At 52.1% G+C, this 18,496-nt stretch overlaps 1 protein-coding gene across 2 annotated transcripts in view; it reads left to right on the forward strand.

Annotated features, from left to right (window-relative positions):
- Nucleotides 1–17,430, forward strand: part of pnp6 (purine nucleoside phosphorylase 6) — a 182,422-nt gene extending 164,992 nt beyond the window's left edge. For both annotated transcript variants that reach the window (XM_085990926.1, XM_085990927.1), the window contains exon 6: nt 15,235–17,430. In XM_085990926.1, the coding sequence (XP_085847052.1) occupies nt 15,235–15,434 (200 nt within the window). In that variant the 3' untranslated portion in view covers nt 15,435–17,430. The remainder of the gene's footprint in view (nt 1–15,234) is intronic.
- The last annotated feature ends 1,066 nt before the right edge of the window (nt 17,431–18,496 follow it).

Below are 18,496 nucleotides of genomic sequence, written 5' to 3' on the forward strand. Positions count from 1 at the left end.
AACAGCTGGCGGATCCTGAAGTTCAGGCGTATCGGACCATGCCTTCTAGCTTGCAGGTAGCTGATGTTATGTTCCAATCAGCAGGAACCACGCTTTTGTGTGACATATCCATGGGAGTGCCCCGGCCCATTGTGCCAGTCGAATGGCGTAAGAAGATTTTGCAGATTATACATGGCTTATCACACCCGGGGATGCGAGCTTCACAACGACTTATGTCTCATAAGTTTGTTTGGAAGGGAATGCATTTAGACGTTCGGGACTGGACAAACAATTGCGTGGACTGTCAAAAATCAAAGGTTCATCGTCACATGAAGGCTCCAATGGCCATCTTTCCAGTGCCTGAACGCCGGTTCGACCATGTACATGTGGACTTAGTGGGCCCCCTCCCCATTTCGCGGGGTTTTATGCATCTCCTGACAATAGTGGACCGTACTACCAGGTGGCCAGAGGCGATTCCCTTGGTTGCTACTACCACAGCGGACGTATCCAGGGCATTTATTTCGTCATGGGTGGCCCGGTTTGGAGTGCCATCTGATATCTCCTCTGACCATGGTCCACAATTTACGTCATGAGTTGTGGAATGCAGTTGCACAGGGCTTGGGTACCAAGCTGCATCGTACCACCGCTTACCATCCGCAAGCAAATGGCTTATGTGAAAGATTTCATCGGTCTTTAAAGGCGTCCCTCCGTGCCAGCTTGCGTGGTTCCAACTGGGTGGATAGACTCCCTTGGGTGATGCTAGGCCTCCGTACAGCCCCCAAAGATGACCTCCAGGCTTCATCGGCTGAGTTAGTCTACGGTCAAGCGCTTCGAGTACCAGGGGATTTTCTCCCTCCACATACAGAATCATGGTCGCCTGCTCAGCAGCTTCTTCAGCATCAAGAGGTGGCAAAGAATTTCCTGCCTATTCCAACTTTGCATCACAATCTACAGAAGCCTCATGTTCCGGCAGAACTTATGAGTTCCGATTATGTTTTTATTCGGCAGGATGCTCATAGCGATACACTCAGACCACCTTATGATGGACCGTTTCGTGTTATTGCAGCGGGAGAGAAATATTTTACGGTCGAAATGGGAGGTAAATCGGATACCATCTCCATCGACCGACTTAAACCAGCCCATCTGGATCGGAGTGAACCGGTGGTTGTTGCTCAGCCACCTCGCCGTGGACGACCACCATTGGCTACTAGACCAATTATGCAGCAGTCTACTATTAAATTGCCTGCTTCGGCTCCATCCTCGTCTACACCTTCTGCTACGGTTTCCTCCACCCCAGATGTACCGCTTCAGACACAGCCAAATGTTGGCTCATCTTCTAACGATCCAGCGTCTGAAGTTCGTAGTCGTTCGGGCAGAATAATTAAACCTCCTGCACGTTTGATGCTGTCTGTTAAAGAGAATTCTGGGGGGGCGCCTGTGGCGGAGCCACCAAGAGACACTGAACAATCTGTAATCATTCCTTTAACCACTCTGTAGTGCAGTTGTGGACTGCACCTTTAAGCTGTGTGTAGGTTCTTGTATTTCCACGTGATGGCGTCATGACGCCGATCACGTGACCCCCAGTTGGCGCGGAAAACGTGATGATGTCATGATGTCGGTTTCCAGTATTTAAGGGCAGTCTGAGAAAGGCTGGGGACCTTTACAGACCTGCTGACCTCTGCTCTTGTAGTTATCAGTTAAAGTATTTTGTTTATTAAAGTTTAATTATTTCGTTTCACTGCGTTGGACTTCGTTATTCGGATAGGAACTTCCGTTCCTACACTTGTAACTTAACTCTTGAAGTCCGGGTATCATTCTGGTAAACCTACGCTGCACTCCCTCCAAGGCCAATATATCCTTCCTAAGTTGTGGTGCCCAGAACTGCTCACAGTACTCCAGGTATGGTCTGACCAGGGTTTTGTATAGCTGCAGCATATCTTCTACCCCCTTGTATTCTAGTCCTCTAGATATAAAGGCCAGCATCCCATTAGCCTGTTTGATTATTTTGTGTACCTGTTCATGGCATTTTAATGATCTATGTACCTGGACCACCAAATCTCTTTGGACATCCACTGTTTTTAGCTTTTCACCATTTAAAAAGTACCCTGTTTTATCTTTTTTAGATCCAAAGTGGATGACCTCACATTTGCTAACATTGAAATTAATTTGCCACAGTTTGGCTCATTCACTTAATCTATCAATATCCCTTTATAATTTCATGCTTTCATCTACACTGCCTACAATGCCGCCTATCTTTGTATCATCGTCAAATTTGGATATATGACTTTCTATGCCATCATCTAAGTCATTAATAAATATTGTGAATAGTTGAGGCCCCAACACAGATCCCTGTGGGACACCACTATATCCTGACAATTAGAGTACCTACCCAATATCCCTACTCTCTGTCTCCTGTCGCTCAGCCAATTTCCTAACCAGGTCAATAATTTGCCCTCATTTTTTTGTGTTTCTACCATAGATAACAGTCTCTTATGTGGGACTTTATCAAATGCCTTCTGGAAGTCCATATAAATAACATCCGTAGATATTCCCCTGTTCACTACTTTAATCACCTCCTTAAAAAATTCAATCGGGTTTGTCAGGCATGACCTACCTTTCACAAATTCATGCTGGCTCTCTCTGATCAACTGAAAATTTTCAAGGTGTTCAGTCACTCTATCCTTAATTATAGACTCTAGTAATTTCCTGACAACAGATGTTAGGCTAACTGGTCTATAATTCCCTGGTTTCGCTCTCTCATCATTCTTAAATAGCAGTGTGACATGCGCAATTTACTGATCTAAAGGAACGGCGCCTGAATCGAGAGAACTTTGGAAGATTATAGTTAGGGCATTTGCAATGTGCTCACCCACTTCCTTTAAAACCCTGGGATGGAAACCATCTGGTCCTGGGGAATTGTTACTCTTTAGTGCCATTATTTTCTTTATTATTGTTATTTTACCTGTATTAATTTTATTGAGTCCCTGTCCCTGATTCAATATTAGTTTCGGATTTCCGGCATGCTATCCTCTTCTACTGTACATACTGATGCAAAGTAATTATTCAACATGTCCGCCATTTCCTTTTTCTCATTGACAATATCACTGCTTTCAGTTTAGAAGGGACCAACATTGCTCCTGACTACCATCTTTTTCCTAATGTAATTGTAAAAATTCTTCTTGTTGAAGCCATTCAACCCCTCTAGCCTATTCTGCCATTCAGTAAGATCATGGCTGATTTGTATCTTAGCTCCATCTACCTGCGTTGGTTCTGTTGTGGCGGAGACCCCATGGGGACAGTAACACAATTCATTATGTATAGCCAATGTTGTTATCGCTCCACGTTATATACGGAACTTGGTTGGGTTATCGGGGCAGGGTCCCTTTAAGAGTCATCGATTGTGTGGTGACGTCATAGTCCTGCGACGAGGCCGAGTCCCTCAGTCCATGCGGAGAGTTAATAAAGCTAACACGCGTTTTTCTTTGCTGCTATGAAAGTCTCGCAATCTGTTTATTTCCAGCGACTCCTACATTGGTGACCCCGTTTCTCTTTTGGACGTTTCCAAAGACTTTATCCGAGATGGCGGCGAACGCCGTTTCTCTCAAATTACCGGAGTTTTGGGAACGACAGGCTGCCGCTTGGTTCGCCCAGGCCGAACCTCAGTTTGCACTCCGGGACATCACCGTGGACGACACGAAGTATTATTATGTCGTCTCTGCTCTCGGCAGCTCCACCGCAGCCAGAGTCGTGAGCCTGCTCAAGGACCCCCCGGAGCACCACAAATCTGCGACGCTGAGAACGCACCTCCTAGAGACTTTTGGACTAACTGAACCCGAGCGCGCACACCAGCTTCTCTCTATACCTGGGCTTGGCGACTCCAAGCCCTCAGAACTGATGGACCACATGTTAACCCTCCTGGGCAAGCACAAGCCATGTTTCCTCTTCAGAGAACTGTTCCGACAACAGCTGCCAGGGCAGGTATGGTCGGCTTTAGTCAACTCTCATATGAGTGATTTCCGTGCCCTGGCCAAGGAGGCCGACAAATTTTTCTTCGCCGGGCAACAGTACTGCGCGACCGTGCGGGGCCCTGTCCCCACCGCCACAGCCCAACGGCGGCAGCACCCAAGCATGTGCTTCTACCACGCGCATTTCGGCCCCAACGCTAAGAAGTGCCGGCCCCCGTGCAGCTTTACCGCGTCGGGAAACGCGAAGGCCCACTCATTAGCTACCATGGCTGTTGGCCGTTCAGGCCATTCATTACAGACTCTGAATCTGGACGTCGTTTCCTCTGCGACACAGGTGCCCAGGTGAGCGTCCTGCCCACGTCAACCGCAGACATACAGGGCCCGCCCTCGAAGCCGCCAACGGCAGTTCCATCCGTACTTTCAGGAAACGAAGCGTGGCGCTGTGTTTTGGCGGGCAGCGTTTCGCTTGGGACTTTGTTACAGCGAAAGTGTCCACCCCCCTTCTTGGCGCTGACTTCCTCTGCGCCAATGGCCTTTTGGTGGACGTCAAGAACCGACGTCTCGTCAACGCTGAGACTTTCAGTTCGCTCCCGTGTTCGCTCAGTGGTTCCGGCATGACGAAGTTGTCCAGCGCACTCTCGGCCTCCGACGAGTTTTCCCGCCTCCTCGCTGGGTTCCCGGACCTCACGAAGCCCACTTTCTCGTCCACCGCCACCAAGCATGGGGTAGAACACCACATCCCGACCACCGGTCCGCCTGTCTACGCCTGCGCTCGGCGCCTCGACCCGGGGAAACTCGCCATCGCTAAAGCCGAGTTCGACATGATGGAGTGCCTCAGTATCATTCGCCAGTCGAACAGTCCGTGGGCCTCGCCCCTCCACATCACACCGAAACCAGGCGGCGATTACCGGCGCCTCAACGATGCTACGACCCCCGACCGCTACCTGATTCCACATATCCAGGACTTTTCCGCCCGCCTGGCCGGGAAAGTTGTTTTCTCTAAAGTGGACCTCGTTCGGGGTTACCACCAGGTCCCCGTTCGGCCACAGGACGTCCCGAAAACCGCCATGATCACCCCGTTCGGGCTGTTCGAATTCCTCCGCATGCCATTCGGTCTCAAAAACGCCGCTCAGGCTTTTCAACGCCTAATGGACACCGTGTTATGGGACCTGCCATTCCTGTTCATCTACCTGGATGACATTCTCATCGCCAGCGCCTCCAGGACGGAACATGTGTCCCACCTACGGACTCTCTTCGAACGCCTCAGCCAGCACGGCCTTATCGTCAATCCAGTGCCAGTTCGGGCTGTCCTCGATCGACTTTCTCGGGCACCGCATCACAAAGGACGGGGTGGTGCCACTGCTGTCGAAAGTGGAGGCCGTGAAGGATTTTCCATGACCCCTCACCGTGAAGGCCCTACAGGAGTTTTTGGGCGTGGTGAACTTCTATCATCACTTCGTTCCCCGGGCAGCCCAGCTTATGCGGCCCCTTTATGAGGCCCTCAAAGGCAAGCCCGCCAAGCCTGCCATCGACTGGACCGAGGAGATGGCCAATTCTTTCATGGACACAAAAAGGGCCCTGGCTAACGCGACCATGCTGGCGCATCCGTTGCCCGATGCGCCGATCGCTCTCACCACTGACGCTTCGGACTATGCTGTCGACGCCGTCCACGAACAGTGGGTCAACGGCACCTGGCAGCCGCTCGCCTTCTTCAGCCGGCAGCTCCGCCCCAACGAGCGGAAGTACAGCACCTTCGATCGCGAGCTTCTCGGCCTCTACCTATCTCGCCGTCTGACACTTCCGTTTCCTGCTGGAGGCCCGTCCGTTCACGGCGTTCGTGGACCACAAGCCATTGACCTTCGCCATGGCCAAAGTTTCCGAGCCATGGTCGGCCCGTCAGCAGCTCCAGCTTTCCTTCATCTCCAAGTTCACGACGGACATCCAGCATGTGGCTGGGAAAAACAACCCTGTCACCGACTGCCTCTCCCGGGTCGTCGCCAGCGCCGTACACCTCGGCATCGACTACACCCGCAAGGCGGCCGACCAGGCCTCCGACCCGGACGTCCAGGCCTACAGGACAGCTGTCACAGGCCTTCAGTTAGCGGACATCGCGTTTGACGATGCCGGCACCACGCTCCTGTGCGACGTCTCCGCTGGGCAGCCATGCCCCGTCGTGCCCGATGGGTGGAGACGGCAGGTTTTTGACGCCATCCATAGCCTTTCCCACCCAGGCAGGAAGCCGTCACAGAAGCTGGTGGCGGCTAAGTTCGTCTGGCACGGGCTCAAGAAGGACGTTCGCGACTGGGCAAATACCTGCGTGGTATGCCAGCGCTCGAAAGTGCATCACCATACTAAGGCCCCGTTGGCGCCTTTCGCGGTGCCCGAGAGGCAGTTTGACCATGTTAACGTGGACCTGGTGGGGCCCCTGCCGCTCTCCTGTGGGTTCAGCAACCTCCTCACGATGGCCGACAGAACCACCCGATGGCCGGAAGCCGTCCCGCTGTCCTCAACAACGTCCGCCGATGTGGCTCGGGCGTTCATCAACACTTGGGTCGCCCGGTTCGGCGCCCCATCTGACGTCTCCTCCGACCGGGGGCCCCAGTTCACGTCGGAGCTCTGGAACGCTGTCGCCCAAGGCCTCGGGTTGAGACTCCACCGCACCACCGCATATCAACCTCAGGCTAACGGGCTGTGCGAATGGTTTCATCGCTCCATGAAGACCGCGCTCCGGGCCAGCCTCCGGGACGACAGTTGGATCGACAGACTCCCATGGGTCATGCTGGGACTCAGGACCGCCCCCAAGGAGGACCTCCAGTCCTCGTCCGCCGAGCTCATCTACGGGCAGCCTCTGCGGGTTCCCGGGGATTTCGTCCCCTACGCCACGGACCCTTGGTCCGCAGCCCATCAGCGGTCCACCCGCCTGGACAACGCCAAGGTTTTTGCGCCGGTGCCTACGTCGCAGAACAGTCTCCCTCAGTCCCACGTTCCGCCCGACCTTCGTGCGGCGGAGTACGTTTTCGTCCACCACGACGCCCACCGGGGACCTCTTCACCCACCCTACGACGGACCATTCTGCATCCTGGAAGCCGGGGACAAGGCCTTCGTGGTGGATGTTGGCGGTAAGCCGGACTACATTTCCGTGGACCATCTTAAGCCGGCCCGCCTGGATCTGGACCGACCCGTTGGTTTGGCTCAGCCCCTGCGGCGGGGCCGACCTCCGGCTTCTGCACCCTCAGTCCACCACCGAGCGCCCGGGGACCCTCCTGCGACCCCCCGGTCCCCTCCCCGGACTTAAGAAGCCATTTCAGCCGTGTGATCTGGGCCCCTCAATGACTGACATTGCCAGTTCTATGAATTCTAGGGGGAAGTATGTGGCGGAGACCATTTTGTAGGGGGTTTTGGTTTGGGGTTTTTGCCTGGTCAGTCAGCTATGTGTCTGAGCTGTTCCAGCCCCATGTGGTTCGAATCGCTTCCCCTTTAGTTCTGACCGCCGGACTTATTTCAGTAGCGATATAGACAAAACGAGACCAGTGGTTGGGTGCAAAGAAAACCAATGTTTTATTGAAATGAAGAGTAAATTGCTATACAGTGAAAATAATTATGAATACAGCACACTTTTACTTAACGGGGAGGAGAAACGGACACATCGAGGGAAAATTGACTAAAATTACAATTTAACAAAACTCCCCTTTAGTTCCCACCCCTTATACCTATCTAGGTTGCCTTGTAATGGGCCAGAAAATTTATGCTCACCAGTCTACGATGTTGAAACGCCTGCTCCGTGCCCTGCAGTCTGCCTTGGATTTTTCACCGCCCGAAGTAGAGATACCCCAGTAATTTAAAAGTAACTGCTGGTATTTCACTTCTTTGGGCGGGCTGTGATGACCCTCTTGAAGGCAGGGCACCGGAGGCGAGGTGGTAGAGAGAGAGAGAATGGCTTCCCGAGGGGCTACCTTTATACCCCATTGGGAGCCCTTATCTTCGCGCCCAAATCTGGACGTATCTGGATTACACAAACGGGACCGATCTGTCCTCATTGACCGTAATGGGTTTGAATGCGTTTCCCATTCGTTTAACTGGTTTGTGAATGGAGCTGTCCCAGTTTGAAGTATGTCCCGCTGGTTTCTTGAGTGCTTGGTAAACAGTACTTGAATGTTAGAGTAAACAATCCTTTGTCCTGTGAGTGCTCGGTAAACAGTACTTGAATGCTTGTGTAAACAATCCTTTGTTCTGTGGTTGCAGCCCAACCGCAACTAGATTGACAGCAATCACTTAAGCCCTTGAGTCAACACTGCTGAGGGCTTGTAAACAGAGTCCTTTGTTCCATGTTGAAACTTCCTAACCGCAGTTGATTGACAGTTTCAAGTACTTAAATACTCAGACAGGCTGTTTTTCTCTTTTGCCACGGGGCCGGCTACAGCCATCTTTTATGTCCTGGGTTTTTAAAGTACATTCCAACCAGGTTTTCTTTAATCAAATAATCTTCAGGGGCTGCTGAAATTTTGTGAACCTTATAATCCTCCCTTGGATACTAAAACTTGCTTGCAGTATCCTATTAAAGGTGAGCAAAAATTTCTGACCCCCCCACAAAAAACTTTCCATTGTACTTATCTATCTCTGATCCCTCGACACCTCCATCCCCCTTACCCAGAGAGAATCGCAGTGCACGGTAGGCATCTATCGATAGAAAATCATGATTATTTACAATAATCCAAGCACGGAGCGGGTCCGATACCCCTGCACCACTTCATGATTAGTTCCAATTCGGTCTTATTGACCTCCGAAAAGCCAAATTTACAGAATTTCCGAAATATCTTTTCCTTGGGGTGACGATTCATATCCTCGGGCACTGGAGGGAGGCCTCCCCATACGTGAAGCCAGTCTCATGAGAATACTGGGTTGAATTGGATCCCAGTCATCCTGGCCAGCTCCCCTCGTGGGCATCTGCCTTCCGCAGACCCCTCCCATCGTGGGCTGGGGGTGCTCCCTTCCCCGAGCATCCAAAGACACGATGGTCCTCCGCACCTTTCGAAACTCTGAAAAAGACTTAAAAAAACCATCTAGCCAGGTTCCCTGGCTCGGGGGAATGTGATCGGGTCCCGCGACCTCAGCTCACATAGCAACACTCTGGAACGGTTCCATACTTAAAACTTATACTTTAAGAATACAACTATCGATTGCAATGTAAAATTAAAATTAACACACTCTAACTTACTTGTACACATTATTAAACTTAAACAAAGCTATATACAAGCGCCGCCCATCTCCGGGCGGCCAGCCTAATCTCTGTTAGGACTGTTGCAGGCTACTGCCTGCAGTGAAGCTGGACTGATCCCAACTTCTGGTCCCTCGCAGCTTATGGCCGCTGGTTCGGGACCTCTGTCTTTTGGCTTCTCCCTGACTCGGGAGACCACCCCTTTAACTGGAAAGCTGGTGACCATACTTTCCTGGGCTGGGGTACCCAAAGAAACCTCCTAGGGAGTGTCGCTGTTGGGGCTAGCCTGGCGAGCGGACCCTTAGCTCGGGTCACTGTCCTTGCTGGCTGGGGACCTTCTCCCTCGGGTCCCTCCCTTCCCAAACCTGGGCTGGGGACGGGCAATCCCTCGCCACCGGCTGCCGGTGGCTGAGAGTCTTCCCCTTCAGGTTTAAAACCTGGTTCAGGCTCCTCCCCGGAGTCCCATAAGAGAGGGGGAATCACTCAGGCCAAGTGCTGGGGAACTTCTCCTTTGACGCACGTGTGCAGTCTGTGTGAGTGTACCCGCTGCAGGCTGAGGATTTCTAACCTCAGGTTCAATCCCAGCTGCCCGTTTCCCTGCCTCTGGCTTAAACAACTTACATTGATTAATATAACTAGCAGCCTGCCAGTAACCCTGTTCTAAATTCTTACTCCTTACCAGGGCGGCCTTAAAGGCGGAATCTTGGGCTTGGACCTGCTTTTGGTCCGGGGCCAAAGCTATCCCCTGTGTGCCTCCCTTGTCCCGGATTGCTGCTACTGGGCCTGCTCTACAGGGGTCCCAGAACTCTCTTTCCCTGTCCCCCTGCTTGGCCACCTCGTCGGTCTTTTGGTTACCCTCCCACGTGGTATGGAGGGAGCCTAAACCTATGGCCAAAGGTTTTGACCTTTCCCCAGCCTGCTCGTTCCCTGTGGATCCCATTAAGCTAAATGGGACCTTATTAGACCGGGGTGAATTGGTCAGGTGCTCCGAATGGACCACCGTGCTGGAAGCTCCAGTGTCCACCGAATATCTCCCCTGCACCGTCTTCACCCCCATCTTAACATAGGGCCTGCTCCCCTCAGCATTTTCGCGGGGACACAGATCGACAGGCTGCGCTGGCTCTAGTCATTGCTGGCCGTGGGATGGGGCAGACGGGGTCAAAGCACCGGTGGTGGCTGCTACTCTCCCCTGGCCAGTCAGAAGAGACTGCATTGCCTCCAACAGTGACTCAACCGAGGCGGGAGGAATTCCTGTCTCTACTTTTTGGACTGGGGCTGTGGGATTCTTTCCCTTATTGTACTTCCAAGGATTTCTACAATCCTTGCGCCAGTGGCCGTCCTTCCCGCACCCGTAACAGTTTAACTTAGTCTGGGAGGGACGGTTCCCCTCCTGGTGCCACTCTTTCTTATTCGGGCCCCCAGGTTTAACCTCATGGACTTTTCCCTTGGGTTGATGCGTCTCGGTACCCCTCATGTTTCTAAATGCTACTGTGAGCCGGCGGATCACCGCTTCTTCGGTGGCCTGGGGGTTTCGGGGGTCAAACCAAGCCGCGGCCTGGGCTTGGATCTGGGGTAGGCTGTTTGTCATAAGACAACGGAGCCAGTGAGTCAATTGGGCTGGGTTCAGTGCTGCCCGCCCTGGCATTCCCGGGCATGCGCTCCGGTAGACTGGCCACAGCCTGTCTGCGAATGCCTGTGGGGACTCTCCTGGGAGCTGTACCGTTCTTTCTACCCGGACGAACGGACTACCATCATTGAGTCCCATGGCCTCCAATATCTGGTTCCTCAAATCCTCGTATTCTTTCTGCCCCCTTTTGCATTTGCCAGATAGGGTCTAGAGGAGATCACCTCCCAGGGAAAACAGCAGCATTTTAGCTTGCTCTGCGTCATCGCAGTCATTAACACAAGCTAATTGTTCTATCTCCCTGAAGTGCAGAGAGGGGTCTCCCTTTTTAGTGAACTTGGGGATGTGGCTAACCATGGCCCTGAGCTGTTGGGTGCCATACGGCACCACAAACTGATTCTGGATGGCCCCTGGGTCATCGTCATCAACGGGTGGACTGTACCTCCGTTGTCGGAGGGGGTACACTGGTCCTGGTCCCGGCCTATCTAGCGGGGCCTGCTGTGCTTCCTCTGCCACCTCATCCCCCACCCCTTTTGCTGCCAGAGCTCCTGAAAGCTCGGAGCTATGGGTGGCGGTCGTGGGACCTCTGATTCCCTAACCAACTTTGCTCTGGGTGTTGCCTGTGGGACGGTTCTATTTGGGTTGCCGGTAAAGTCCGACTGACCTATCTTCGGGCTGATAAGACATATCATCCCCTTTGCCCTCTTTAAAGCCATATTCAAGCTTTCTATCTCTTCCCTACAGGGGCCATGATCTGCTTCCTCAAACCCTTGGTCGCAGGCCAGCTTATACACTGCCTTTACCTCCCTAACCTTTTCCTCCTGCTCTCTTACTTCTTGTATGAGGCGGGCGTTCTCCTCCTGCAGCCTCATCTCATTACTCTTGGCCTCTGTAACTAGGCACTTCAGGTACCCTAACTCGTGCCTCGTGTGGCTTTTGTCCTCACTAAGCTGGTCCACCTGGTACTCTATCTTGGCCTGGTATTCTTCAATCTCCATTTCCTTATCCCAACTCTCTGTTTTAACTTCCCTAAGCTTGCGGGTCTAACCACAAACAGATCAGTGGTGTGATAAAAAGAAAACCAATAACTGCTGCTCTCTCCAGACCCAGACCACCGTCTGCTACATCACATACTGTCGCCGACGGTCCTGCCGCAGTCACCATTTTGTAGGGGGGTTTGGTTTGGGGTTTTTGCCTGGTTAGTCAGCTGTGTGTCTGAGCTGTTCCAGCCCCGTGCAGTTCGAATCGCTTCCCCTTTGGTTCTGACCGCCGGACTTATTTCAATAACGATATAGACAAAATGAGACCAGTGGTTGGGTGCAAAGGAAACCAATGTTTTATTGAAATGAAGAGTAAATTGCTATACAGTGAAAATAATTATGAATACAGCACACTTTTACTTAACGGGGAGGAGAAACGGACACATCGAGGGAAAATTGACTAAAATTACAATTTTAACATGATTCCCCTTTAGTTCCCAATCCTTATACCTATCTAGGTTGCCTTATAATGGGTCAGAAAGTTTATGCTCACCAGTCTACAATGTTGAAACGCCTGCTCCGTGCCCTGCAGTCTGCCTTGGATTTTTCACCACCCGAAGTAGAGATACCCCAGTAATTTAAAAGTAACTGCTGGTATTCCACTTCTTTGGGCGGGCTGAGACGACCCTCTTGAAGGCAGGGCACCAGAGGCGAGGCGGTAGAGAGAGAGAGAATGGCTTCCCGAGGGGCTACCTTTATACCCCATTGGGAGCCCTTATCTTCGCGCCCAAATCTGGACGTATCTGGGTTACACAAAAGGGACCGATCTGTCCCCATTGACCGTAATGGGTTTGAATGTGTTTCCCATTCGTTTAACTGGTTTGTGAATGGAGCTGTCCCAGTTTGAAATATGTCTCGCTGGTTTCTTGAGTGCTTGGTAAACAGTACTTGAATGTTAGTGTAAACAATCGTTTGTCCTGTGAGTGCTCGGTAAACAGTACTTGAATGCTCGTGTAAACAATCCTTTGTTCTGTGGTTGCAGCTGAACCGCAACTAGATTGACAACAATCACTTAAGCCCTTGAGTCAACACTGCTGAGGGCTTGTAAACAGAGTCCTTTGTTCCGTGTTGAATCTTCCTAACCGCAGTTGATTGACAGTTTCAAGTACTTAAATACTCAGACAGGCTGTTTTTCTCTTTTGCCACGAGGCCGGCTACAGCCATCTTTTATGTCCTGGGTTTTTAAAGTACATTCCAACCAGGTTTTCTTTAATCAAATAATCTTCAGGGGCTGCCAAAATGTTGTGAACCTTACACCACATAGGGACAGTAACACAATTCACTATGTATAGCCAATGTTGTTACCGCTCCACGTTATGTACGGAACTTGGTTGGGTTATCGGGGCAGGGTCCCTTTAAGAGTCGTCGATTGTGTGATGATGTCATAGCCCTGCGACGAGGGTGAGTCCCTCAGTCCATGCGGAGAGTTAATAAAGCTAACACGCGTTTTTCTTTGCTGCTATGAAAGTCTCGCAGTCTGTTTATTTCCAGCGACTCCTACACTGTAACCCTTAGTACCCTTGCCCAGCAAAAATCTATCAATCTCAGTTTTGAAATGTTCAATTGACCCCCAGCCTCAACAGCTTTTTGTGGGGGAGAGTTCCAGATTTTCACTACCCTTTGTGTGAAGAAGTGCTTCCTGACATCACCCCTGAACGGCCTAGCTCTAATTTTAAGGCTATGTCCCCTTGTTCTGGACTCCCCCACCAGAGGAAATAGTTTATCTACCCTAACAATTCCTTTCGCCATCTTAAACACCTCAATTAGATCAGCATTCAATCTTCTATACTCGAGGGAATACAATGATCTCGCTGGTCCATGTTTGAATGGAATACCACATCTTCAGAATTTAAACTCATTTATTTTGCCTAAAAGCCAGTTATATATTTACAGGAAGCGCCCTTCCACTTCACTTCTCAACATGGAAACTAACCATTTGAAAATAACATATTACTGTATTACCATCTTGAGCCTGTACCAATCTCTTAGAAGTTCACAGAATCACAGAAACCCCACAGTGCAGATAGAGGCCATTTAGGCCCATCGAGTCTGCACCGACACATATCCCACCCGATTCCCGTAACCCCTACACCAACACATATCCCACCCGATTCCCGTAACCCCTACACCAACACATATCCCACCCTATCCCCGTAACCCCACGTATTTAATCCCCCTAACACTAAGGGTCAATTTATCATAGCCAATCAACCTAACCCGCACATCTTTGGACTGTGGGAGGAAACCGGAGCACCCGGAGAAAACCCACGCAAACACGGGGAGAATGTGCAAACTCCACACAGACAGTGACCCGAGGCCGGATTCGAACCCGGGTCCCTGGCGCTGTGAGGCAACAGTGCTAACCACTATGCCACCGTGTTTCAAACTATTTGTTTCCTTTTGCCTTTCTCGGATTTTTAAACTGACTCCCAGATTCTTTTTTAATCCCAGGAGAGAGTTTCCAGGATGTTCTGAAATTTGACTAATTCATGACCTTCATTTGTGTCGCCCATGAATGGAATTTTTGAACGATGGGACTACCAGGCTGGGCTGCAGTGGTCTCTTCCAGACCCCCCGATTCCTATGTTCCTATGTACAACCATGGCTCAAGCATTTTAAAGCCCTGGATCATTCCATTGGGCCCGGCACTTATTGCCCTGTGTGGCTGCTGGGCCACTTCAGGGGGCAGTGAAGAGCCAACCGCCTTGGTGTGGGACTGGAGTCACATATAGGCCAGGCCAGGTAAAGACAGCAGTTGTAAAGGACATTAGTGAACCAGTTGGGCTGTTACGACAACCTGACTCCCTCATGCTCACTTTTACTGATCCCAGCTTTTTATTTCCGGATTTAAAAAAAAACGGAATTCTATTTCTCAATCTAGCATGGTGGGATTTAAACAACATGTTCCATTGGATTATAGCTCAGGATTCCGCTGGTCCAGTTACGATACCACTACGCTCCCATACCCTACCTGCTTGGAGGGAATGAAAGCAAGTTGGCAACTGGAATGCGCTGCCAGAATGGGTGGTGGAGGCATATTCAACAGTAACTTTCAAAAGGGAATGGGATAAATATTTGAAAGGGAGAAATTTTCCAGGCCTATAGGAAAGAGCGGTGGAGTGGAACTAGTTGGATAGCTCTACCAAAGAGCCGGCACAGGCACGATGGGCTGAATGGTCTCCTCAGTGCAGTAAGATTCTTTGATTCTAAATTCTGTTCTAATAGTGTTGACTCATAACGCAGAGCCCCAAGCCCTGGTATCATCCTCATTGCTCCTCTCTGACCCGTCTCCAGAAGTGAGAGAGTAGATTGGAGATCTGAGCCTGGATTAGCATTGGGCTTGGGCTAGGTGTGCACTGATCTCCACCCAATTATACTGTGGACTGATGCTGAAGGTGTTTCCCTCTGTAGGTATGAGCACGGTGCCGGAGGTGGTCCTCGCTCGACATTGTGGCATGCGGGTGTTTGGCATCTCCCTCATCGCCAACCAGGTGGGGACGGACTATGGCAGCCAAGATAAGGCAAACCACGAGGAGGTCCTCCAGACCACTAAGGACCGAGCTGAGGCCCTCCAAAGACTGGTCAGCAACCTTGTGGGGAGGATGGACTGAGGAACAAGCTGCCACCTGTCTAACGAGAAACGGCATTTGTCGCACATCCTAACAATGCTGCAGCAACCGTATCGTGAGCAAGTAGTGGTGAAATCGGACATGGGTGGGACTGCAAAACAGACAGGATCGCATCGGTTGATTGATAGACACCCCGCACGCCCAATATACACCTTGTCCGATATACACTCCGCACGCCCGATATACATCCTGCCCGATATACGCTCCGCGCGCCTGATATACATCCCACCCGATACCCCGCCCACTCAATATACACCCCACCTGATATACACCCCGCCCACCCGTAATACACCGCGCCCACCCGATATACACCCCGCCGCCCACCCGATATACATCCCGCCCACCCGATATACGCCCTGCCCGCCCGATATACACCCTGCCCACCCGATTTACACTCCGCCCACCCGATATACATCCCGCCCACCTGATATATACCCCGCCCACCCGATATACACACCGCCCACCCGATATACACCCCGCCCACCCGATATACACACCGCCCACCTGATATACACCCCACCCACCCGATATACACACCGCCCACCCGATATACACCCCGCCGCCCACCTGATATACACCCCGCCCACTCAATATATACCCCACCTGATATACGCCCCGCCCACCCGATATACACCTCGCCCACCTGATATACGCCCTGCCCACCCGATATACACTCCGCCGCCCATGATATGCCCCACCCGCCCGATATAGATCCCCCCAACCGATATACGCCCCGCCCACCCCATATACACCCTGCCCACCCGATATAAATCCCGCCCACCCAATATACACCCCGCCCACCTGACATACACCCCGGCCACCCGATATACGCCCCGCCCACCCGATATACATCCCGCCCACTCAATATACACCCCACCTGATATACACCCCGCCCACCCGATATACACTCCGCCCACCCGATATACATCCCGCCCACCCGATATATGCCCCACCCACCTGATATACACCCCGCCCACCCGATATACACCCCGCCCACCCAATATACACCCCGCCCACCCGATATACACTCCGCCCACCCGATATACACCCCGCCCATCCGATATATGCCCCCCACCCGATATACACTCTGCCACCCATGATATGCCCCGCCCACCCGATATACATTCTGCCGCCCATGATATGCCCCACCCACCCGATATATGCCCTGCCCACCCGATATATGCCCCGCCCACCCGATATACATCCCACCCACCCGATGTACATCCCGCCCACCCGATATATGACCCGCCCACCCGAGATACACCCTGCCCACTCGATATACACTCCGCCGCCCATGATATGCCCCACCCACCTGATATACGCCCCACCCACCCGATGTACACCCCGCCCACCCGATATACACCCCGCCCACCCTATATACATCCCGCCCACCCGATATACGCCCCACCCACCCGATATACATCCCGCCCACCCGATATACACCCCGCCCACCCGATATACACCCCAACTGATACACGCTCCGCCCACCCGATATACACCCCGCCCACCCGATATACATCCCGCCACCCGATATACGCCCCGCCCAACTGATATACGCCCCGCCCACCCGATATACGCCCCGCCCACCCGATATACACTCTGCCCACCCGATATACACCCCGCCCACCCGATATAAGCCCCGCCCACCCAATATACACCCTGCCCACCCAATAGAAACTCCGCTGCCCATGATATGCCCCACCCACCCTATATACATCCCGCCCACCCGATATACACACCGCCCACCTGATATACATCCCGCCCACCCGTTATATGCCCCGCCCACCCGATATACGCCCCGCCCACCTGATATACATCCCGCCTGCAATGTATATATCTTTAAGGGGGGGAACGATGTTTTACAGCTCATGTATACTGCAGTACCGGCAGTGACCACACCTGTATATAACACTGAGTAGTAATCTGTACAGATCAGTTGCAGTGTTAGCCACGTTGAGTAAACACCTGTTGTACCGTTCTCCGCAGTCTGTGTCTTATTATACACGGACGCAACATTGGTGACGAGGCAGGTTTGAATCTACCTGCAACTCTGCATCACCTCCCGGGGATTCGTTCCTGGAGATCAGTGGATTGGAGGTCAAGGCCAGAGACTCGGGCGTCGACCACGGGCAACTGCCCAGTCATCCAGCAGAGACTTGAGAATTGCGGGGGAGGCTGTCGAGAGCCAGGCTTGGCTTTCCAGTCGAGGTGGTCCAGCGAAACGGGCTGGCAACAGGTAGTGCGCAGACCCTTCCCGGACAGCGGCGGGATAGAGCCCGACCAAGCGGCACAGCAAAGGGCTGAACAGCATCGACGGGGGAGAGAGAGAGAGGGCAGAGCGCACAGGGCGCAGCCGGTGTTCAGGGGCCGGGCAACGTCGGAGACCGGGAGAGAGATGCGCAGAAACCCGCGAGGCGCCGCCATTGCCACGAGGACCACCGAGAGCGGCGTTGGCAGCAGCGCAGGAGAAGCGCGCGAAACCTACAGGGTGCTGCCATTGCCACGAGAACCGCCGGGAGCGGCGTCGGCAGCAGTGGGGGAGGAAGGAAAGCGCGGGAGACGCCATTTTAAGCCATTGGGAGACGCCATTTTAAACCACACCCAAAATGCCGAAGAGTGGCAGTATCACTGCATTTGACAATGAAGTCGAAGATTGGACTACATATGTCAAATGAATAGAGGTGTACTGCAAGGCAAATGAGGTGTCAGATGACAAGAAAGTGTCAGTATTGTTAAATTTAATGGGTGCAAAGACGTATGGTTTATTATGAAATCTAGTAACCCCAACGAAGCCAATGGAAAAGAGTTTTGAAGACATAGTAACGATACTAAAGGAACATTTAAACCCCACACCGCTGCTGATAGCAGAAAGATTCAAGTTTCACAAACGGAACCAGCATAAGGATGAAAGCAATGCTGATTATTTAACAGAACTGCGCAAACTATCGAAACACTGCCAGTTTGGAGCGGGACTGGCAGATACCTTAAGGGACAAGTTTGTGTGTGGGCTTCAAAGTGAAGGAACCCAGAAACGGCTTTTATCT

This window comes from Somniosus microcephalus, chromosome 6 (assembly GCF_052327205.1).
Source record: "Somniosus microcephalus isolate GS21.2 chromosome 6, FLI_Smic_1.0, whole genome shotgun sequence".
Classification (NCBI taxonomy): domain Eukaryota; kingdom Metazoa; phylum Chordata; class Chondrichthyes; order Squaliformes; family Somniosidae; genus Somniosus; species Somniosus microcephalus.